This window comes from Ictidomys tridecemlineatus, chromosome 14 (genome assembly GCF_052094955.1).
Source record: "Ictidomys tridecemlineatus isolate mIctTri1 chromosome 14, mIctTri1.hap1, whole genome shotgun sequence".
Classification (NCBI taxonomy): domain Eukaryota; kingdom Metazoa; phylum Chordata; class Mammalia; order Rodentia; family Sciuridae; genus Ictidomys; species Ictidomys tridecemlineatus.
This window is the reverse complement of record NC_135490.1, coordinates 69,909,919-69,935,239: the sequence shown is the minus strand read 5'-3', so window position 1 is coordinate 69,935,239 and position 25,321 is coordinate 69,909,919. Positions and strand designations below refer to the sequence as shown.

Below are 25,321 nucleotides of genomic sequence, written 5' to 3'. Positions count from 1 at the left end.
TAGCAAGATCCTAAGCAACGGAATGAGAGCCTGTCTCAAAATAAAAAATAAAAAGGGCTGGGATGTAATTCAGTGATTAAGCACTCCTGGGTTCAATCTGTTATCCAAAAAAGAAAAAAAAAATCAGATCATCCAAGCAGGGTTTCTTTTCAGAGACTATCAACAATAGTGTGGGAGGCAGGAGAGTTACAAAGAAGAGTGCAGAAGTTCAGGTGAGTTACACAGAGCACCCCTCACCCCCACCAGATGGATGGAAGGAGGCTGTCTTGCTGTGGGAATAGTGTGGAATAGTCTGCTTTGAAATAAGTCCCTTCCTTAGAGGGACAGCCAGCCCAGAGGACGTGCCACGTGTGGGATAAACACTCTGACCTCACTTTCTTCCCTTCCCCAAGTCTCCTGCCACTTGAACCCAATGGTAGTCACAGGACAAAGGAGCCCATAAAAGAGACTATGCTTGATCCGTCTTCCAGAGCAGAGAGGACAGAAGGAAGCCTTTGCACTAATTTGCAGCATCTACTTAAATTAGACATTTTATAAGAATATGTATTTCCATCATGATTTTGGGTATGTATTCTTAACGTGTTTTTCACCTGTCATTAGGTCTTAGCTTTGAATTAATTTTCTACTTTTTTTTCTTTAGGATAGTCTATAATTTCCTTAGTAATGGTACAAACCATGGTGATGAGCTTCTGAGTTCTCGAGTTTCCACAATTATCCTTCTTTTCCCTCACATTGGAGTATTAGGTGCTCATATAGGATTCCCAGCTCAAAATTCTATCAAAAGTCTGCAAATGAGAAGTTTGGCACTCGCTTGGATTCTGTTCAAGTATTTTTTTTTCCTCCATCCAAAATGTCGTATCTTCTCCATCCATGGTATTCGGAAATTTTCATGATGCATGACCTGGTGTGTGTCCGTTCTCATTAATTTTGCCTGGGAAAAACAGATGATGTCTTTCTTCATCCCAGGCATGTTTCCTTTATATTTGGGTTAACATTAATTTTCCTTCCACAGATGCTTTTTCTCCCTCTAAAACCTCTGACTACTCACAAAATTCTGGGCTGAGGTCTCCTTTCCTGTCTTCTCACTCATGTTTTCTATTTTCTTGCATTAGTTGGTGTCGTCAGCTATTTCTTCCATTTCTTTTCAAATTCCAGTTTGCTCCTCAGCAGTGACTCCTGTATTGCTCGCATCCTCTATCGAATTTCTAAATGCAGAAGTCATGTTTGGAATCCCTGAATGTCCTTTTGCTCCATGGCATTTCCTAAAAATTCGTGTGATGTTTTTGATGACAGTTCTCTCCTATCCCATCAGGGGGTTCTGCTTGGGTAGAAACCCCTTTCCCCTGTCCTTTGGGCCAGGCTGCCCGTCCTTCCTCAGTGACCACCTGTTCATGGCAGTAAGGTCCCTCAGCCCCAGAAGTCGGGCACTAAATAACACAGCAAGGGACAAACTGGCAGGGAGTGGTGCATGAGGGGCAAACCAGGTTTACGGTGGATGAGGGGAGGCTTTAATATTTTGAGGAAGGGAAGAGGAAAAAGTGGGGGGAGGGGCTCAAGGGAGACCAGAAAAAGCTCTTATGATGATGAAGCTCAGGAGCAGTTCACTCCTCATGCAGCTCAGATCAGGTCCTTTAGTTTCCCAAAAGACCACAAATGCAGAGCACAAAATGAGAACCAACAGAGTTTGTTGATTGGGCTTCTTCTGACAGCCTCAGCATCTGCTGTCTGTACCCTGCAGCCTCCATACTGGAGAGGCAGTGGATCCACCAGCCTGGCCCTCTGCTGTCTGCATGGCATGCCAGCAACTTTCTGCATCTGTCCCATCCTCTGGAGAATTCAGTCTTCCGATGGGCTCAAGTACTCCTGAGAAACTTGTGATGCTCACAAAGGGATCCACATACCAGTAACCTCAGCCTTATGTTGGAGTTTTGTTAGAAATACACTCCGAATCTATTGCAGAGGAATGTACACAAAAATAAGATAACCTGATAATTTACATGCATATTAAAGCATAAAAAAGCAAGCCCTGGTCACTGCCCTCAGCCATGAACACTTGTGGACATATCTTTCTTTTCTTGGTTTTTAGGTGGTATAACAAGGAGGTGTGCCTTAGTCTATTTTATGTTGCTATTAAAAAAATGCTTGATACTAGATAATGTATAAAGAAAGGAGGTTACTTGACTCCGAAATGTCAATGGCTGCTAGGATCAAACAGTATGGCACTGGTGTCCTAACACACACCTCTGGCCGCATCATAAATGCACAAAAGCATAAAGGTAACTAGTGTAATGCAAAGGGGTGAAAAATGTGGAGTGACCTTGCTTTTTCATGCCAATAGGCCCATGAGAGAGAGCACTCCTTCTGGACCACGTAATCCAGTCATAAGGGAGGGGTGTCCCCACGACCTAGTCACCTTCCACTGGGCCCCACCTCTTAAAGATTTCCCCACCTCAACCCTGTATGCCGGGACCAAGCTTCAAGCACATGACAGTTTTGGGAAACACACCACGTCTAAACCATAGCAAGGTGGGAAGATCGAAGGTCCAGAAATGTAGGCCGAACCTGATTTTTTCTCAGATTCTCTTCCATAGGTTTTCAAGAGTGTTACTAGATGTTTGTAACCACATAGTTTTAGATTTAAAGAATGTTAAAGTTGAAACATATCTGAAAGAGGACCGACTCCCTCCATTTGTTTTTATATACGAAGGCCAATAGGCTAAGAACCTTAATAAAAGCCAGACAGCCAATCAGCAGCACAGCAAAGGACAGAATTCAGCTCTCTCCAATTCTAGGCCATTCATTTCTTTTCCTATTTCACTTCTTGGATCTTGTTGGGCAGCGATTTTTGTTGTTATTTCATAAACAAATATGCACTGATCTTCAGATATCAGCAGGATGGACCTAAACCAGGTCTACCTTGAAATGGCAACAAAAGCAAGACTCAAAACAAAACCAAAAAACAAATAAAAGGAAATTTAAGAGAGAGAGAAAGAAAGAGAGAGAGAGAGAGACAGAGAGAGAGACTCTGATAAATGCATTGAGTCACACATTCAAAACAGGACAATTCTTTCTCTTAGTCATGATCTTGTAGCATTTGATAAAAAGAAGCAGAAAAAAGGAAATTGCTACATAGAGGAAGTGCTCTCTTTAATCTTCAAGAGAATGTGAAACAGCTATGGCCCTGTCAGAGAGCAGCCTACTGAAGAGAAATAAATATCTCAGAAATACTGACACTGAGCACAGAAACTGGGCAAAACAGCTGAGAAGGGCATTTGAGAGGCATGGAGGGTTGGACTGGGGTTGATTCGCTAAGGATGGGGCAGATGTGAAAGAGGGAAGAGGTAGAATTGGTGGCAATATAGGACCCAGTGGACACCAGGCTGACCAAACAATGCCAGGGTCAGTACAGGACAAAACTCACTAGATACTGGGTTTTGTTGTTAGAAATTTATTATGGAAGTAAAACCCATTGCCTGAACACTGTCCCCAAACATTTGGATGCAGCTCTAGAGTCATTATCTGTACCTTTTTCCCGCGTACTTATGATAATTCCATACTGCTATGGTCTAAATATTTATGACCCCCCCCCCACAACCCCCCAAATTTCACAATACCTAATTATGAAGTGATTATATTATAAGGAGGGGGTCTTGGAAGGGAGATAGGCCATGAATAACCCTCATGAATGAGAACAGAGGCCCAGTTTAGAAAAATCTTGTCCCTTCTGTCATGTAAGGACACAGTGACAAGGTGCCATCTGTGAGCCAGGAAGTGAACCCTCACTAGACCCTGAACTTCCAAAGCTTTGATCTTGGACTTTCCAATCTCAGAACTATGAGAAATAAATTTCCGGTCTTCCTAAGTATCCCAGTTTATGATATTTCGTTGTAACAGCCCAAAGGGACCAAGATGTGTGATAAAATTTGCCACTATTGTTTTTTAAATGTTTTATTTGTTCTTTTTAGTTATACATGACAGTAGAGTTTATTTTGACATATTATACACACAAGGAGTATAACTTCCCATTCTTGTGGTTGCACATGATATGGAATTACACTGGTCATGTATTCATACAGAAACATGGGAAAGTTATATCTGATTCATTCTACTGTCTTTCCCATTCCCATCTCCCTCCCTTCCCTTCACTCCTCTTTGTCTATTCCAATGATCTGCTATTGTTTCCCCACCCCTTATTGTGTGTTAGTATCCACGTACCACAGAGAACATCCAGCCTTTTTCGGGGGGGACTGGCTTATTTCACTTAGCAAGATAATCTCCAGTTCCATCCATTTACCAACAAATGCCATAATTTCATTCTTCTTTATGACTGAATAATATTACCTCGTGTATATACACCACATTTTCTTTATCCATTCATCTGTAGAAAGGCACCTAGGTTGGTTCCATAGCTAAGCTATTGTGAATTGAGCTGCTATAAATATTGATGTGGCTGCATTACTGTAGTATGCCAATTTTAAGTCCCTTGGGTATATTCTGAGGACTAGAATAACCGGGTCAAATGGTGGTTCCATTCCAAAATTTCTGAGGAATCTCCAAACTGCTTTCCAGAGTGGTTACACCAATTTTCAGTCCCACCAGCTAGCAATAAATTTTGGCCGCTAACTGTTCTAAACTAAAAAATAATGATGCTATAAATGAAATGCCAAGGAGGTGCTATTTTTTCCTGTCCTATAACTTCAAGATCTTTAACTCAGAAACACATGTTAAAACCCAGCTCATGTTCTTTGGAGAAGTATAGGAAAAGGAGTAAACAGGGAAAACAAAAGAAAAAGAAAGCAAAAGAAGTTAAAAAGAGTGAGCTCACATATATATATATATATATATATATATATATATATATATATATATATATTTTTTTTTTTTTTTAACCAGTGGTAACATTTTAATAACTTGTTAGAAATGGATAGGGCAGCATTTTACATTGAAATAATAAATGACACAATTTTAAGAGGGAAGTGAAAAATCAAATGGATGATGGCATGCACATCCCAAGTAAATGTGGCCAAAGTCACTAGCAAAGAAACAGATTGTCACTAAAATGGGAGCAAACAGCAGTTTCCGACTGCTATTATGTTAGCTACCCGTTAATTACATGACATAAATGGACACCACCAACAAGGGAGGCTCGGGGAAGACGATTCTCGGGTATTTATACTCAAACAGATGGGTTCTTTCAAAGTGACTTAGTTTGCCACATTGCTAAATACATGGCTGAAAAAAATTCACACAGATTTGACTTCATAAATGATCTTCTGTGGTATGTTTTCTTTTTCCTTCCAATTGCTGCTAAAGTTTCATCTCTTTCATGAAATTTTTTTTTCAGACTATTATTTCCTGGCACATCATCTTTCAACATTTATTCCCTTCAGTTGTGTGATGCACACACGGACACCCACACAGTCCTTAGTTTTGCAGCATGAAAGAAAAAAAATGTGTTTGTGAATCAAATTGTTGATAGAGATTTACTATGCTGATCATACACAAGAGACAAAATTTCAGTTAGAGGGTGGAATTCGTATAATGCCAAATAATTTTAGTAACTATCATTTGTGAAAAGTTCTGATAGCAATTTTCCCTATTTTATTCGTAGTTGTGACTTGGAAATTTCTGTCAGTACACTTTGAAGGGTCACATTGCATTTACAATGATCACAGATTCATTGTGATGTGTAGATATATGTACTATGCTAATGACATGCTCTCATTACTCCATGAACGACACTGAACTTCTTTAGTATAAATTTATGTCTATCATCTAGTGAGATGGATTCATTCCAGGAATGTAAGGTTGGTTTAATACCTGAAAGTAAATCGACATGACATAGCGTATTAACAGAAAAGGGATACAAATTTCATGATCATCTTTATAGATGCAGAAAAAAATCATTTGACAAAATCTAATGTCCTTTTGTGATAAAAACACTGAACAAAGTAGAAATGGAAGGAACTTTCTCAGTCTGGTAAATGGCATCTGTGAAAAAATAAATCACGCTAACATCTCACATGAGGGAAAATGCTTTCCCTCAAGACCAGAAATGTTACTGCTTCTGTTATTGCTAAACAGAAGTCCCAGGGAAGGCCCAAAAGCCAAATTTGAGTTACATGCCGGCTATTCACTATTTCTGAGAGGAGAAAGGCTCTAGCCATGCTCATTTGGCTGGAGGCAAGGACCAGTCACAACAGGGAGGATACAACCCTTCCAAAAGAAATTTGGGTGCTCTTAGATAGGGGCTAGGATCCCAAATGGCCAAAAAGTCAACCGAGAATTGCTTTACAGTAACATTTCAATCTTCTCTTTCCAAGTAGCTTGGCTTTTGCCATGTCAGAATATTTTAATTTATCTTTGATTGTTCAGATATATTTTTTTCAAGATCCTCATTCTTAGGGCTGGGGATGTGGCTCAAGCAGTAGCGTGCTCGCCTGGCATGCGCGGGCGCTGGGTTCAATCCTCAGCACCCCATAAAAATAAAGATGTTGTGTCCACCAAAAAAACTAAAAAATAAATATTAAAAAAATTCTCTCTCTCTCTTTTTTTTTAAAAAAAGATCCTGATTCTGAACATGAATGTTATTAAAGACCTGTGGTTCATGGATTTGGATGTAAAGGTTGCAGCCCGTTCTTGCCCACAAACCCTTCCTTTCCCAGCAGGTCTCATTTACGGTGGCTCTTCCCTTCTCCTGAGGTCACTGCGGGAAGAGCCAGCTCTATGTGCCCAGCTGATTTATCTTCATTTGGTAAGCCATGAACCCATTTAGTTAGAACTTCTAGAATAACTGTGCTCTACTTTCTACACCTTCTCACCATCTGGATCTTCTTTTTTCTTGTTGATGCTCAGGCTGGACATAGCTTGAATCTTTGTGTTAATCGGCTTCAGAAGACCAGCTTGTCATCAACCAAGCTACCATCCTCACGATTCTCTCCTTCCTCCTCCTCCTTAGCCTTGATTAGCTTCTGTCCCCCAATATGCTATGGAGATAGATGGGCAAGAAACTGTCTTCAAACTGTAGCTGGAAAATCTTGAGGAGGCATCAGAATAGTCATTTTGGAAGGCCATTAATTTATTTTAATGATGGTTCCATATCTTAAAACATTTGTGGAATTTTAAATTTTTCTGCAGGGCAAATTATGTCACAAAAGAAAAAAAAAGTCTTTATAATTGTAACTTGAATATTGTCAAACTGATCCTTTGAAAATGTGAATTTAGCTGGATTTCTTCCCCACTAAAAATTTCTCAAAAATTTGCAGGACTTAGCTTAGCTCATCCAGTACTTCCTGCTCCAGGACCTCTATCTGTTCAGCCTCATATTCTGCCACCACCCCTGTGAAAATCTTTTGTTCCAGGGATTCTGCACTAACGGCAGGTTCTTAGGACACACCTGTGTTCCCTCATATTTTCTACTCTGTTGGCCTGGAACGTTCTTCACAAGGATGACTATCAAAAATCACCTCAGTGTCATGCCCTGGCTGAAGCTCTTCCCGATTGTGCCTCTCACAGATCCATTTCTGTCTTCTCATCTTTGCTTCCATGACATACCCTGAGAATTTTTTGACCAGGTCGATCACACTGTCCCGCAGAATCAGGACAATTATTGGTTTCCACTGCCCTAAATTGTATGGTACTGTATTAGAGTTCTCCAGAGAAACAAAATGAAGATAAAGACACAGACATAGCTATAGACTTAGATACAGATGAATAGAAGAGATTTATAATGAAGGATTGGCTCTTATGATTATGACCTGTTGTCTACATGTTGGAGGACCAAGGAATCTGGTGATGAGGTTCTAGATTAAACCCAAAGATCAAACCAAAAGGAAAACTGATGGTATAAGATCTGGGTCAAGTCTGAAGACCCCAAAACTGGGGCTGATGGTGGTGGGGCTGGTAGTGTCAGTTCCAAACTGAGTCTAAAGATCTGAGAATCAGGAGCACCACGTTATTTGAGAGCAGATGATGGATTTCTGAAGCAGAGTGCCTTTGCTATTCTGCTGCTATTTTTTCTTTTGTGACATAATTTGCCCTGCAGAAAAATTTAAAATTCCACAAATATTTTAAGATATGGAACCATCATTCAAATAAATTAATGGCCTTCCAAAATGACTATTCTGATGCCTCCTCAAGATTTTCCAGCTACATTTTGTTCTATGCAGGTCCTCAGTGGGTTGAATGATACCATACCCACCAGCATGGATTTTCATTACTCATTCTACTGATTCAGGTGCTAATGTTTTCCAGAAACATTCTCACAGACACACTTTCAAAACAACTGGGCATCCCATTACCCAGTCAAGTTCACACATCAGAGTAACCATCTCTAGTGCACTTCATAAAGTTACCTAAGTCCCTACTGCCTAGAGAGGAGAATAAATGTCTTAATACTGCTTTTTCTTTAAATCAAACCAGAGCTGAAAGTAAATTGCAGTTTTATTATTATTGAAGATGATGATAATAACAGTACTTTTTAAGATTTTTAAGATTAGCTTCAGATCAACCAAATCTATTAAGCATCTTTTAGATTTGACAATGAACCTTCTTCTCTAGAGCTTATCAAAGGCTGAGACATTAAATTAAAAAGAAGAAAAACAAACAGAAGAAGCTTTAAACGTAGTTCAACTTGATTTGCTATTTATTGTGTATTTCCTCTCTGCAAGACACTGGTTACCAACATACTGGGTGCCTTTCACAAAATATCAAATTTTTTGAACATGGAAACATTTAGCAGGAAATTTTTTACTGTTCCCCCTACCCCTGCATAAATGATTCTAATTGCAAGGGTATGTTTGAAAATGCCAAATATCCTAACTTTTAAGAAAGTATCACTTCTTGAATTTTGGTGTTAGCAATATACGTTACTTTCCTAGGAACAACATAACAAAATACCTTAAATTGGGCGGTTTAGGGGCTTAGTGGTAGAGCACTTGCCTAGCATGTATGAGGCACTGGGTTTGATTCTCAGTACTGCATATAAATAAATGAATAAAATAAATGCCCATCAAAAAAAGAGTTGGGGGGAACAGTTTAGAAGAACAGAAATTATTGTCTCACAATTCTGAAATCAAGGTGTCAGCAGGGCCAGGCTCCCTTTGCATCTCTAGGGAAGGATCCTCCTCTTCCAGCTCCTGGAGCCTCAGACCCTTGGTTCATGACAGAATAATTCCTACTTTTGCCTCCATCTGTACCTGGCATTTTCCCTGTTCTCTTCACATTGTTCAGTCTCCCAACACATATGTCTTTGTTCAAACTTCCCGTTTTTGTAAGGTCACTAATTGTATTGGCTTTGGGCCCACTCTAATGACCTCATCTGAACTTGTTTCAATCTGTAAATAATCTACTGCCAAATAAGGTCATATTCTGAGATGCCGTAAATAGGGATTTCAATGTATTCTTTTGAGAAGACATAATCCAATCCATAATTATAACAAAGAAGAATAAGGACAATTCTCCAAAAAGGTAATACTTTTCTCATAGCCAACCATATATCAGTGCAAGCCCAGATTTTCTTCATATACTGAAATCAAAACAACATATCATAACAGATTGAAAGCAAAAGCACATATGAGAACTACAGCTGTCTTCTATTAATGTCATTAAAGAGATTTTGAAAATGTAAAACAGTGCTACTGTTCTCATAATCTTTTTTAGAAAATATGATTGTTTTGTGAGAATGTTATGCTTACACATAATAAGTTCATCATTGTTCTTTTAATGGAATTAATAAATATTCTTTAAAAATCTTTGTTTTAATTGGTGATATAGCAAATATTAATAGACAAAATCTTTTGAGGAGGAGGGATCCTTAGTACTTTTTAAGCCTTTACTTTAGGACTAGTCTTTTAGGCTATTTAATACTATGTATTGAATAACTGTTCAGAATTCTCTGCACTAAATTTGCACTAGTTTTTCTTTGTCTTCTTCCTGGAATCACACCCTATACATGTATAACTAAAAATTTAGCCAAGGTCTCAAATGAACTCCTACAGATTTGGACATTCCTTTTCCAAAAGAGCTCCCTGCTTTCCAGCATTCTGCCTCTCACATTATAGCCCTCTCAGGCTCCCAGAACTCTGATCTCTGTCTCCAGTTCTGAGATCCTACTGTTCCCCGTTTGCTGCTAGCCTTAGTAAAGGACCCAGGTGGGAAGTCCAGAGACTGCAAAACTCACTGTTTCCTTTCTCTTAGGGATCAATTCCCTTTGCTGACTTTGGCAGATTTCTGAAAACAAATGTTTCAAATAATTTGATCAATTTTCCAGTTGTATGCAGGTGTAGGGTTGATTTTCCACCAGTCATTGTGACTTATGCCTTTTATGAAGTTACAACTAACTTCCATCTTTCCAACCTTCTGAATTTCTTAACTGGTCTCAGATTATACTTCTGATTAGAAGCAATTACTCTTAACAGCATCAAATAAAACTTATATTTCTTGTATCGATATGTCCAGTTCAATTTGCTTTTGAAACCAAATCACTTAACCACCTCTGTGCTATAAATAAGATGCCCCAAAGGCACCTCATTCTACAGCAGGAAAGGAAGAACTGAGGACAGTTTCTTAGTCTGTATTTCAGCGAAGCAGATAAATATAGTGGAATAGTTTGATTTGGAATGAGATCCCAGACACTGGTAGGGAAGTAAAGAAATTGAACAGAGAAGAAAAAGAAGCCCCAAAGTAGTCTACCTACCACTGTGGCCAGCTAGAGAACTGAGACTCCAGGTAGAATATGTTCTTCAGAGTTATTCTACAATTGGATAAAGCAACTGTGGAATTGAGCTTCAGGTTTCTGTCAGTCACTGGTTGACAGTATTAACTCCCTGGTGTTTCTGATATTTTACCTGAGCAGGTCCGGTGAGTTACAGAGGCCACAAAACATGCTCAGGCAAAGGGAACCAGGCTTCTGGATTTAGCTGGTGTATACAGAAATGGTACTGGATGAGAATATATGAGTGAGGCAAAACCAGCTTCTACTACACACAACAGTTTAGTTGGAGAGTGGTGTGTGCCATTTGATGTAATGCACAACAGTAGATCCAAAGATGAAAGCAATCTCTGTTATGTTCTAAACGCTTAAGTTGAAAATACTTATGCCAAGTAGTGTGCTGTTACAACACTTTAGAAGTTTAAAACAATATTTATATTTTAATATCAAAATATTATTTTCCTAACTCACTATTGCTTATTTTGGATTTAGCCATAGTTTTTCTTTATTTTTGACATTTCAGATTAAATACGAAAACATGCTATTATTCCTTTTACCCTTGCCCCAGGCAGTCTGCCTTCAACACTGGAGCCAAAGAGTCCTGTTAAAATACAAATCCATGCTGTTCATCTCCTCTGAAACCTTCCAGTGATGACCAGTAGAACTTTCTGTGAGGATGGAAGTATTCTAAGTCTGTACTATCCAATATGGTAGCCACTCACCACAGAGCTGCTGAGCACATGTGGCTGTGGGATGCATGTGGATACAGGCTAACTTATTAGGAGAGACAGTTCCAAAGGCTTCCCAGAGCAATCAGATTAAAAACAAATTCTGCAATGCAATGTCAGGCAAGGCCCCAGGCAATCTATTGACCCCAGCCCCTTCCACATCTCTGACCTCCTCTTCTCCACATTCCTCTGGCCCACTCTCCATTGCTGCCTGGTCTTCCTCCTGCACCATGAACATGAAGGTCTGCTCCTGAATAGGAGTCCTGTACTTGCTTCCTCTGTCGTTAATGTTCTTTCTTTAAATAGTCTCATGGCTCAGTCCCTTAGTTCCTTTAATTGCAGTGCTCAGAACATTTACATTTCATGTGCTTATTTATTTAAATCTATGCATTTAAGCCTACCATCCTACTGTTTGTTTTATGTTTGTCCCATCTGTTCTTTGCTTCTTTTTTTTTTCACTTTCTCTTTCTGTTTTGGTGTTTATTAAGTTTTTTTTTTTAATTTAATCTCTACTATTGGCTCATTGGTTTACTGGATCATTGACCTTTTTTTTTTTTTTTTTTTTTTTTGTATACCAGGGATTGAACTCAGTGGCATTCAGGCACAGAGCCACATCCCCAGCCCTATTTTGTATTTAATTTTTTTTTAAAATTTAGAGACAGAGTTTCACTGAGTTGCTTAGTGCCTCACCTTTGCTGAGGCTGGCTCTGAACTTGTGATCCTTCTGCTTCAGTCTCCCAAGCTGCTAGGATTATAGGCATGCACCATTGCGCCCGGCTCATTGACCTCTTTGTTTTATATTTTTATTGGAGCTTTGGTATTTACAACATTCATCTTAAATTTATCACAGTCTAATCTCAAATCATATTATATCCCAATAGTAGTGTACATACAATCATTTACAACAGTATACTTCCATTTTCCTTCCTGTCCTTTGAGTTACTATTGTCATATATTTTATGGCAATGAAATATATATTATGCATCCTAAAGTACATTCCAATTATTTTGTGCTTTCAACAGTCAACTATTTTAAAAAAGAAAATTAAAAATGATAATTAACATTTTTTATTTACCTTAATTTTTGACACTTCTAGTGAGAAAAGGAGCCTAAATATAGTCTATTTGCCACTTTGGCCAAATGGAAATCAACTAGAAAAATGGAGAATCCTTGTAGAATGTGCTCTTTGGAGTTATTCTATTACAGGGTGAAGGACCTGGGATATTTAGCTACTAGTCTCTGTCACTAACTAGTTGAAAGCTGCTTTGTTCTTTATGAAGATTCTAGGTTTCATCTGGTATTATTTTTTTTTGTCCATCATAAAAATTTCTTTAACATTTCTCATAGTACAGGACTGCTGGTATCAAATTCTCTCTTCAACTTTTGTTCATCTGATAAATTTTTCATTCTGCTTTCATTTTGCTTGTTCACTATTTCTACATTGACATTTGTTACTTTTTTTTTTCTCTTAGCACTTTAAAAATGTTGTATTGGGACAAATGCTGGAGAGTGATATTGGCCAAATTTTATTGTTATATTACATAAATATTTATATTATTGTTATATTATATAAATATGCAACAATAAATCCTGCCATGATGTACTATTATAATGCACCAACCAAAAATGTGGGAAGAAAAAGAATGAAACATAAACATCTCCCCTCCCACCAAAAGATGTTGTTTCACAGTCTCCTGGCTTGCATAGTTTCTCACAAAAGTCTGCCGTTATTCTTATCTTTGTTCTTTCCACTGCACATGCATCTCTTTGCTCGGCAGCTTTTTAGAACTTTTCTCTTCATCATTGGTTTTCTGTTATTTGTTTATGAAGAGGCATCATGCAGTATTTTTAATTTATTCTGATTGAGTTGTTGAACTTTTTGGATAATTAAGTTTATACTTTTTACCTAATTTAAAAAATTTTCAGCTATTATTTCTTCAAATATCCTGCACCCCACTTTTCTGTGACTAATTGCAGATATGTTGCATAGCTTGATATTGTTCCACAGTCGCTGAGACTCTTCATTTCATTTTTCTTTCCCTGGTGCTTCATTCTGAATACATTCTATTCTGTGTTCAGATTCAATAACTTTCACTTTTGTATGATCAATTATAAAGCCCATGCAATGAAGTCTGCCATATCTAGAAGTTCCATTTGGTTCTTTTCAACAATTTCTTTTTCTTTACTCATTAAACCGAAGTTTTCTTTTACATCTTTTAGCGTGTGGAACACATTCATAATAACTACTCTAGAATTCTTCTGTTAATTTCATCTTCTGTGTCTTTCTCATTGATTGCTTATCTTATGCCTTTTTCTCCTGCTTTTTGATGTCAATCGATTTTTATCAACTATCAGATGATTTGAATTTTACATTGTTGAATTCTCAAATTACGTTTATTACTTTAAAAAGCACTGAACTTTTCTATGACAGGCTGTCATTTACAGGTTCATTTCATTATTTTAAGAGTTATTTTAGGGAAGGTCTAGAGTATCATGTATTATAGGGCTATTTCTGCCCCATATGTAAGCCACTGACCTCTGGAGTTGCTACCCATTGATTTTACATTTACTGAAGTCTTTTTACTCTTGTTGGAGGGGACCTAAATGTTTACTAACCTTTTAAAAAAATTTGTAGATTCGTTACAACTTCCCAATACCTTTTCTCCTTCCTGTCCTTGAATTTTCATGGAGTTTCACCTTATGCCCACACAAACAAGTTCAGCCTTCCTATGCAGATTTCTGAAACTCTTTCTTTATATAGATTCCTTCTCTTTTGAACCCTGACCTGAAAATTCTAGCCTCTTCAGCCTCCTTTAACTCTGATTTCTGCTTCCTTAATTTACTGAGACCCCCAGATCTGTCTGGAGTTCCTCTCCCCGGGATCTAGTCTGGATATTGCCTCCAGGTACTGATAGGGCTCCCCAGCTGCCATGCTGCTCAGCTGCCCCACTGGTCCCTGCAGACAAGTGGCAGCAGAGTAGTGGTGGAGTGGTGGAGCAACAACTTGGGCGGGCTGGACAACAGGCAACAAGCTAGAGCCGAGGCTGCACGGACCCCGCCATGCCTGCTTGGGCATAAGAGGAACAGTCCAACAAGACCAGCGAGCCGAGGCACATTGACCTGCCATCCTAGCGCAGACACCAGGTCCACGTGGTCTTGCAGCTCCAGATCCAGCTCTTCCGCCCAAGCATGCGCAATTCATGAATCTCAACCTTCAGCTTCCTGAGAAGTGTAGAGAAGACGGAAGCAAGGCAAATCCACTGGGATTCAAAGCTAACCAATAGCATTAGGATGAGTTTGCCTCAAAACTCCGTTTTCAGCAGGAAGCCTGGGCTGGGGTAAGACTTCTGTTTCTTTCAGTGATCACAGTTCTGAACTCCCTGTTGTTCAGTGTGTCTGAAAATAATTGTGTCTTATATTTTATTTAATTTTCTAGAGGTTTGTGGTGGATGTGTATATCCAAAGTCTTTAGTTTCTCATGGTTGGAGTGAGAAGTTGATCTTGTTTACTTGTTCAAATGACACTTTCTCAGTGAGCGCTCTCATGGCAATGTTCTTTAGACTTCCAACATCCCTCCCCCCAATCAACACTCCATATTCCTTTTACCCAATTCATTTTCTCCATAAGAGTTTCTCACTCTATAACGAACTACAAAATATTTGAACTTACTGTTTTCCTCTCTCTTGCCAGCCACTTATATTAGAATGAAGGTAGATTTAAATATATATATATATATATTGACTTTGCTCATTGGTGCATCCCCAGTATTCAGAATGATGTTTGGAATATACTAGGTGATTGGTAATGTTCAGTGAATTCAAAGATATGAATTTCTATGCTTATCCACAGGGAACTTGCATTAAAACTTTTAAGGAAGAGAAATCAAGTAACAAACAAATTCAAATCAACAGTCACTGCAATCAAACAATTTCAGGAAAAAAATCAACAGATGAATTTCAAGATCCTCAAGGCCAAGTCTAGTTAAGTGCTGAGATGAATAACATATTGCCATTATATGGGGGGGTGAAGTTGGAGGAGATAACAGGAGCCAGGTTGTTAAGCACTGTGAGGTTTAGTGGTCTGTGAAAAAGCAGGAGGATCATTCTGAACTGGCTCTTCTCTTCTTGCCTCTCCTAACCACCCACACTTGCTTATCTCTGAACTGTTGACCATTAGGGAGTATCTTTTGGGTTAGAGGACAGAGACAATCAGGGAAGTTAGTGGTGGATACAATGAAAGGACGGTAAAGTTAGGAAAAGAACAAGAACAAGGTCACTGGGGATCTATATTAGTTTGTTGCTGCTATAACAGTCTTCTATAGACTTGGGGCTTAATGCAACACAAATTTATTATCTTTTTTTTTAAATTTTTTTTATTGGTTGTTCACAACATTACAAAGCTCTTGACATATCATATTTCATACATTAGATTGAAGTGGGTTATGAACTCCCAATTTTACCCCAAATGCAGATTGCAGAATCACGTCGGTTACACATCCACAATTTTACATAATGCCCAATTAGTAATTGTTGTATTCTGCTACCTTTCCTATCCCCTACTATCCCCCCTCCCCTCCCCTCCCATCTTCTCTCTCTACCCCATCTACTGTAATTCATTACTCTCCTTGTTTATTTTCCCATTCCCCTCACAACCTCTTATATGTAATTTTGTATAGCAATGAGGGTCTCCCTTCATTTCCATGCAATTTCCCTTTTCAATTTATTATCTTAATGTTATGGAAGTTAGAAGTCTGAATTGGGTATTAGAATCAAGGCTTCAGTCACCAGGGTGTTATGTGTCTTCTGAAGTCTTATAGGAGAGAATTCATTTCTTTGCCTTTTCTAGCTTCTAGAAATTTGCCACATTCTTTGCCTCATCACATCCAGCCAGCAATTACACCACTCCAGTCTCTGCCTCCATTATCACCTTTCCTTCTCTGGCCCTCCTGTGTCCCCTTTCCCATATAAGAATTCTTCTGAATAGCTTGAGCTGTGCCTCTCTCCCCACAATAATCCAGTGTAATCTCCCCATTTTAAGATCCTTAATTTAAACATGTTTACAAAGTGTCATTCCCATGTAAAGCAACTTATTCACGGGTTCTGGGTATTAGAATGGATGGAAGTGGGGCAGGGGACATTCTGCTTACCACAGACAGACATCTGTTTAAAAGATGAAATGTGGAATGTGAAGAGAGACAAGAAGAGGAGAACACGTGTGACTTAAATGAATGAGGTCCAAGAATATGGTAATTTAAAGACAAATATAAATATTATTTGTGTTACATCACTTGTCTGTGACGTTTTGAGCTGGTACAGCTATTAAGAGACAATGCTATTTATAATAATAACAAGGCTGCCATATAGATGGACATAGGTATAGACTGCATGTTCACCTCCTTCCCACACAATTCTGATGTTGAAACACTAACCCCTGATAGGATGGTATTAGGAAGTGGGGACTTTGTGATGTAATTATAACATAAGGGTGGAGACTTTACTATGGGACTAGTGCCCTTGGAGGCATGAGAGCAAGCTTGGTTACCTTCCTTCTGCTCCACTCCCACCACCTGCCATGTGAGAACATGGTAAGATGACAGCCACTTGAGAACCAAGAAGTAAACCCTCAGAACTGGAATCTATCTAAAACCTTAATCTTAGACTTTCCAATGTCCCAAACTGAGGAAGTCAACATTTGTTGGTTAAGTCATTTGTTATGGCAGCCCAAACTGACAAAGACAGTATATAGTCTCATTTAATTAAGATTTGATCCATGTCTATGGGACTCAGTTAATTGCTTCACTAGTTTTATGCCTTCATATGAAGAGAACAGGTCTAACATTCTTATTATTCTTGATGACTCTTATCATGTTACTGAATGCTATTAGGCATCTACAATAATCTGGCTTCAAAGCATCAACATTTCAGTACAAATCATGCTAGAACCAGAAGGTCTTTTAAATTGGTGTATGCAATTAGAGCATACAATGAATTTAAAGGAAACTTCAGAGCATATGGCATTCTGAAGTCTTCAAGTGCAGTTTGATGGAGCCACAGTGAAAATGAAGAGGAGGTATGATTTTAAAGAAAGCTGTTGGGCTACAGTGTTGCAAATAAAATCTAAGGAGGCACTTTGCAATTCAGTTTTCTGTTTCTATTTTTTCCTAGTATTTTATTGCTGCCTCTCATTCCCCAAAAATATAAATGTTCCTTGCCAATTTAACATAATAAATTCTAATTCCATCAGGTTCTTTCCAAGAAACTGACATTCACCTCTCCTGGCATACTGGAAAGATGGAGTGTCACAGCTTAGCTTAGTGAGGGGGACAGGTTGGGCAGTGCCCATGAAAATTATCCCTCATCACGTTCATAAATAGTAGTGTTTGAATAGATGACCTCAGGGTCCTTCTAGCCCTACAGTCTATGTCCCTATGGGATTTTGCCTGACTCTGAGACTGATCAAATGTGATCTTCCAGTCCACCTTTAAGTGTGTGGAAGCATCCCACTTCTCTCAGCCATACAGACTGAAAGCGGAATGGTGTTCTCCAGGGCTTTTGTGTTGTACTCTTGGTTGGCTGACCAATAACCAAACAGGGTTGCTGCCTCTGGCAGCTGTCATCACAAACCCTGGGTATGGAAGGTCTGATTCTCCCTAGATGCCCTGGGAAGGGGATTGGGGGAAGGGGGGAATATTTCCAAGAGAACAGCTGCCAGAGACCTGCAACCACAGTGATGTCTCCGGTTTGGAGTTATTAAGCCTTGCTTTTCCATGAAATGAGAGGACCAGCAACAAAGACAGCACTTGTGAGGGCGATGGGTTTAGAATCTAAAGTCCTGTTACAGATCTTGCGCACTTTAAGATTCCCAGGTAATTCATATGTACCTAAATATCGCGGACCCTCCCTTTCCTTGCCCCTAAGTCTGTCAGGAGCCAGGACCTGAATAACCTGGGTATTGAGTGTCGGCTTTCCTGTTGCAGGTGGGTGACACGGAGTTCCAGCCGCTCCTCAGCGCTAAAGAGCTACAGAGACCAATGAGAGGGCGCAGCCGTTCTCCCGAGCAGCCCACGTCCTGCCCGGGCACCTGCCCCGGCAGTGCCGCCGATTCCCAGCTCCATCCTTGCGCGGCTCCTCCCCAGTCGTTCCAAGGAGCCGCGGGCGCGGGAACTGGAGCCCGCCCCAGGCGCAGCCGCGCGCCTCCCTCCACTTCCCTGCGCGTTCTTTTCACCCGCGAGCGCCGCTCCAGCCCGGAGGCGCCCCTGTCCTGCCCAGCCATGGGGAGCCCTACGCTTCTTTTTCTGCTTTCACTGGTGCTAATCGCGATGGACAGCGAGGCCGGTGAGTGAGGTTCTCGGGCGGGGATGCCCTCAGAAGGGACCGTCCGCGCAGGGTACAGGTGTCCGTCCCGTGCTTTGGGGATGGATGCTGAAGGAATTGGAAGCAGAGAACTTGGGGCACCTAGCGTAGGATGCTGGGTGCCCCGTTGTGCGGTGGCGGCGAGTTATGGAGGAGGTCCTAGGTGGGCAAGGCTAAGCCTCAGGAGTTGTCTCCTGGATGAGTCGCAGGGCCCTTTACAAACCTGCAGCTGGGTGAGAGGGGAGGTAGGCTCTCCCCTCTATAGACAGCGAAATCGGTGTCTTTTTCCAACGGTGTCCTCTAGGAGGTGGGAAAAGGAGCTCTCTCCACCCTGGGGGTGCCGCGGGCACTTTTGCTTCTGGGCTCATCCTTCTCATCAATGTTCAGGCTGGGTGGGATTCACTTTCTGGCCCTGATCTCCCGTTTACCTGCCGCCCTAGAGTGACAGGCAGCAAATACAGCCGCTTCACGCCAAAAAACAAAACAAAACAAACAAACAAACAAACAAACAAACAAAAAAACAGCCCAGGGAAAAGGGTGATGGGGCCTGAAGTGCCTTAGGAGTGCATTTCTTGCTGTACTTGTTCATGTCTCTTAGGTGTAGGCTGAGTGGAGGGTTCAGGGTGGCTGAGACATGCGTTGTTCCCCAAGGGTCAAACTAGTGGCTGATGATGTTGTCAGCTGTAGGAGATGTTCAGCTTTTATGAAACCATCTGCCCTGTGGGATTGTTAGTGCCATAGGACAGGTGCTCCTGATTGTCCACCATGAATGAAAGGCAGATTTAGTCATTTTAATTTACAGGGTCAAGGTACTGTTGACAGCTTGGAGGAGGTGTCACTTTACAACAGTTGTTTTTCTCCTAGGAAGGTTCAAACCCTCAGAATTTGTTGTTAAAATGGTCCAGTATCTCTGCTGTGACTTATCTGCTTGCACTCTTCTGAAACAGGATTTAAAGTTAATTTGTCTTTTTTAAAAAAACACACACACACACACACACACAACAGTGATTTCCAACATAACCTACTATGAAGGCATCTTTATTATCTGTTTTAGAACAGCATGTAATCATAGTACTTAATATATTGACTGAGAAAGCTATGGCGAATTTAATGTATACATAAATGTATTAAGTAAATTTCTTATGCAATCACAGCAAATCCCCATGTAGATAAAAGTAAGATTTGAGACCAGTCTGCAGATAGTGGGTAGAATCCTTATGCACTTTCGTTTCCCAGATTGAGAATCACCAGGACAAAATACTGTTCAAGTTCTGACTCCTGTGATGGGTAGTCTTGGAGGGTTAATTGCAACCCTAATTGAGATCCTTCTGGAAAGATCTACTGGAAGAGGTAGCAAAACAATTAATGCTTTATGAGCACGTGGTATGTACTGTGTGCCAAGCAGCTTTGTGCTCATTTAATCCTTACATCTTCCTCTTAGGATTACTTATTTACTAGCCTTATTGTACTTATTGTATAGATATTAAAACTGAGGTCCAAAGAGAGGAATTAACTCTCCCACGGTCACATTGAATAGGTGATCTAACCAAAACTCTAACCCAGGTGACCTGGTGACTTAGCTGTGTCCCCTTGGCAGCAGTTGCTGACATCGACTGGTCTGAATTTCATAGTTTTGTTCTTGAGTGAAGCCAGATAGCTGGATGAAATGTGAGTAGATGGTGGAGAAGCTGCTATCCATTGATAAGTGATATTTACTCAGCATTTTATTTTTAGTCTTTTTATACTCCAGACTTTAAAAATCAAATGTGGAATAACTATATGGAAAGCACTACCTCAAAGGGACACCAGTCAGAACTGGGACGTTGTCCCTTCCCAAGAAGAGTAATCTGCACAGGAGCCTTTTGTGGTCCACTTCCATGGCATAGCTGTGTACAGTTGTCACCAGAGTAGGACTGGCTGGGCCTTCCCCACATGGTGCAGACACTTCTAGTACAGGATTTGGATTATACTTTATAGGAATTGATTGATTTTCCTCTCTGAAACTTAGATCACTGTAGTAAGTGAAGTACAGTTAGGTTTCCTATTGCTTCACCTTGAGGACTCTCAGTATCTGGCTTATTTTTAACATTAATCATTTGAAAAGGTAAAAAAAAAACACAGGTTCACGGCTTGAATAAAACAATATGAATCATTCTCTTGCAAATAACTGAAAATTATAAATATGTATATTCTGGCTATTAGAGGCATGCTAAAGATATTCTGTAGGATCAAAAATTCTAATGTTATTTTAAGATGTGTCTGTACATCTCAAATACTTGGAGCCTAAACTAGTAAGTATTCCTTCTCCAAGGCTTTGGGATTCAACCAGAGCTGAAAGCACCATCCTCATGTCTCTGGGTGCACAAATGTGAGTCACCTCTTTCTAACAGGGAAATAAGGAGGCACACAGAAAGTCTCCAGCAACAACTCCATGACCCCAAAAAGAGCTGGTTCCCTGGAAGGTCACTGGTGAACCCACATGGGGCTTTGGGGTACTAAGTTCCCCTGGTGTTTTCCTGAAAATGAGTTGAAGGAAGACCTTCCCAAATGACCCCTTATTGCTTTTTATCATGACAAGGTGCTCTCTTGTACCCAAGGGAGCCAGAAACTCTCCTGGCTCTTTTTCTTGATCATCTAATGCAGATGAAGCAGAGTGTAACAATACCCGGCAAGCTGCATGCGGTGGAAAGTGCATTCCTGTGGCCTGGCTCTGCAATGGTGAGCAAGAGTGCAGGGATGGAACTGACGAACAGTGTGGTAAGTGCTTCTTTCTCAAGACTCAATCGTGAACTTGACCCTGATCGCCAAGTGCAGGTTGTATATCCTTAATGTGAAAACCCCCAAATGCTCCAGAATCTAAAACTTCTTGAGCACAAACACAACACTGTTAAGTGGAAAATTCTACACCTGACTTTGTATTGTGGCTCATAGTCAAAATGCAGAGGCCCTAAAAATAACTGTGTACAATAATCTTCAGATTATACGTATGAAGTGTATATGAAACATAAATGAATTTTGTGTTTAGATTTGGGTCCCACTTCCAAGATCTATTATTATGCATATCTATTATTATGTAAATATTCTTAAGATTTTTTAAAAATCCCAAATCTGAAACACTTCTAGTTCCAAGCATTTCAGATAAAGGATACTCAATTTGTACTAGGTTGACAAGTGTCCATTCTCATGGTTTTCAGCATCTCAAAGGGTAGGCAGACATGGTGAATTCTTTGGGTTGTTGTAGGCTCTCCAGGGAGAGCCTGGGATGTGTCTTGAGATTGTCAGAACAAGGTTCACACCTTCAACTTAGACTTAACCATATACAAAAGTTAGAGTATTCCTGTGGTTTATCTTTAGGAAACTCTTGAAAACCCTGAGACACATAATTTGTTTGGAATATAATCAATTAGTTCAACTTTCTAAGTTTAGAGACTTTGTTCAATGAAAAAGCCACTTTGCAAATTGACCGTAAAGAAAACTACAAAACCAATAGTCACATCAGCCACTTTGCAAATATCATGCTGAAATGAAGCTCAAGTATTCTGTGTTCAAAGTGCTCAAAGCTCCAGAAGGGTCACCTAAACAACAGTATATGTGGGAAACTTCTTAGTAGGTGACTTCTATACATCCTTGTGTTGTGACTGTGGAAGGGAAAAACGTCCTCAGGAAAAAAACAGAAACCCCAAGGTACTTGGTGAGTACTACATCCCTTTTCTTTACCCTGCCTGCATATTCCTGGTCAGTTACTACAGCTAACTTAACATGCATATTTGATATTAGGAATCTAGCTCAGTGGTAGAGTGAGTTTAGCATGTGCAAAGCTCTGAGTTGTGCAAAGCTCTGAGTTCAATCCCTAACACCACATGCATAATAACACAACAACAAAAATATCTCCCCCCAAACAGAACAGCTAACAACCACATAATATTACAGATAGAAAGAAACTTTTTGGCTTACAAAAATGCCTTGTCCTATGCCCCACCATGCTTTTTAATTTTACCTTAACTCTCTAGGTTTACTTGCTGCCAGTAGGCATACTTAGATGGAAACAGTTGAAGGAACCAACAGTTTCTAGATTTTCTTAGATCTTTAGCTGCGCTGGCCACTAGCCACCTATGGGGACTTAAATTTATTAAAATGTACAAAATTTAAATGAAACTCAATTGTATTATATTAGCCACTTTCTTTTCAGTATTGGGGAGGGAACCCAGGGCCTTGCACATGCTCTGCCACTAAGCCATACCCACAGCCCACTTGTGCATTTCAAGTGCCCAGTAGTCACATGTGACTATTGACATGTGACAGGATAGACACAAAATGTTTCCATTGTCACAGAAAGATTTGCTGGGCAACTGTGTTCTAGCAGGATGGTGTGAAGGATAAACCTTATTAGTTTGCTGGGCAGTTGTCCCTTGGTAAGGGACAAGCATATCTTGGGAAAAAAGGACAAGCAAATTCAGGGTTGACTCCAGTGGCAAATTGGTAATTATTCCTTCTCTAATTTAATAATGATATGAAACCCAAATTTGTTTATTTTTCTCAGTAGCAATGCATTTTTTTGGGGAGTGGTGCGGTACAGGCTATGTGCAAAAAGGGAGTTCCTCACTGCGGGGAGTGCTTCAGAGATAGAGGTGTGGAGCCACAGCACAGAAAGAGGAGGAGGCAAGGGAGTTCCTGGGGAGAGGAAACCAGAGGGGGTCGAGTCTCTGGGTCTAAGAACTCAGAAGGGCAGAAGAGGGTTGGGGGTTTTGTTTGGTTGTTTTTTTGGGGGACTGGGGATTGAACCCAGGGGCACTTTACCTCTGAGCTACATACCCAGCCCTTTTATTTTTTGAAACAGGGTCTTACTAAGTCCTTGCTAAGTTGCTGAGGCTGGCCTTGAACTTGCAATCCTCTTGCCACAGCTTCCCAAGTCCACTGGGATGACAGGCATATGCCACCACATCCCTTGAGGGTTGGGGAATCCTTATATCACTGTAGGGGGGGTTCCTGGATGAATAGGGTCTTTGGTGTACATGGCAGAAAAAGAATTTCAGCACACACCAGACAGACTGCAGATGGGTTTATTTAGGAAAACAGAGGCACATTGAGGGGAGAACGCAGGCTATCTCAGAGTAAAGCAATGAGCACACCTTCAATGGGGAATACTGGCTGTCCCCAGAGGGAGAGACAACAGCCCTGTGGTCTGGGTGTTGATATTTATAGAGGTATGGTAATGTGGGGCTGAACAAGAGGTGGAGTCAGGGTAGAATCATACAATTTCAGGCCAATCTTCCCTGTACTTCTGTTTTGCTTATGTTATTTTTTTTCTGGCAAGGACTCAAGCTAAGGATGTGGGCTAAGGACTTAGGCTGGGCTGCTCACCATGAAACCCCAATTTAAAAACTGCCAGTATCTTGACCAACTCATCTTCCCTTGCACCCCTTCTTGAACACCGCCCCTGGTCGCAGAGGAAGCATGCCGTGGACACCCACAAGCCTGGCAGTGTGACGATGGGAGGTGCATTTCTGTCAGCTGGCTTTGTGATGGTGCTGGGGACTGCTTGGATGGCTCCGATGAGGTTGACTGTGGTAGGTAGAACACACTTTTAATGTTCCCTCATCTTCTCTGTTCATTAGCAGTATTTATTGATATAGTATTAAATGAAATAAAGAAGTCGTTAAACACCTGTATGCCATATGTGCTACATATAGATATTGTGTCTGGTATTATAAGAGAATTTTTAATCTGAGTCTCTATTTTTTTTTTCAAAATGAAAGTGATTATGAGCTTCCTTGATATTTTGAAAACTTCTTTGGGGTGAAACTTCAGTTGTACAAAATTGTGACTGTGTCTCCAATGGTGGGCGTCTCTTTTAGTTCTCAGAGTTCTGTAGACCAAGTCCCATGAGCAGGCCATAGGTACCGATCGAGAAGCAGATCCATAGTACACTGGTTCGGCCTCACCAAACCAACTCCTGCCTTTCAGACACGAACGGGACAGCATGTCCAGACCATAAAGTCCAGTGTCCAGGAAAGTCTCGGTGCCTGGATGCTGGGGAACTCTGCGATCTCCATCAGGACTGTGCAGAAGGGTCTGACAGAGCACACTGCCCCCAGAGCCATTGTCTGGCTGGGCAGTGGCAGTGCCAGAACAAGGTGTGTGTGATGGACAGCTGGAGGTGCGATGGCATCGACCAGTGTGGCGACTCCTCAGATGAGCACGTCTGTGGTGAGCCTTGCTTCCCCACGTGTGTCTCAAGGACAGATGTACTATGTGGGTTGCTTTATGCAAATTGCATTTTAATCCCTACAACTGAGGCTGCATCCTATATCTAAAAACAGGATGCTTCTTCCTAGCAGTAACCAACATGTAGTTATCTGCGGAAATGTAAAACAGCGCTTGAATAGAAACTTTTGTGAGGGATGCTCTGAGCATTGCCTACAATGTTCCCACTATTCAGTTATGGCCCAACCTGTGGAAAGCTGACAGATGACTCTCAGCCAATGTAGAAGGGAAAAATTCCTCCTTAAGGGTGGTAAATCCCCAAAGAC

General features: G+C 40.5%; 1 protein-coding gene across 4 annotated transcripts in view; it reads left to right on the top strand.

Moving 5' to 3' along the window:
• Nucleotides 1–18,423: 18,423 nt before the first annotated feature.
• The window catches only part of LOC120883745 (prolow-density lipoprotein receptor-related protein 1), a 47,620-nt gene continuing 40,722 nt past the window's right edge, over nucleotides 18,424–25,321 (top strand). For 3 of the 4 annotated variants that reach the window (XM_078031313.1, XM_078031312.1, XM_078031315.1), the window contains exons 1-4: nucleotides 18,424–18,773; nucleotides 21,435–21,548; nucleotides 24,239–24,358; nucleotides 24,756–24,998. In XM_078031313.1, the coding sequence (XP_077887439.1) occupies nucleotides 18,470–18,773; nucleotides 21,435–21,548; nucleotides 24,239–24,358; nucleotides 24,756–24,998 (781 nt within the window). In that variant the 5' untranslated portion in view covers nucleotides 18,424–18,469. Of the gene's footprint in view, nucleotides 18,774–21,434; nucleotides 21,549–24,238; nucleotides 24,359–24,755; nucleotides 24,999–25,321 lie in introns of those variants that run through there. The other variant, XM_078031314.1, reaches the window with a different exon arrangement.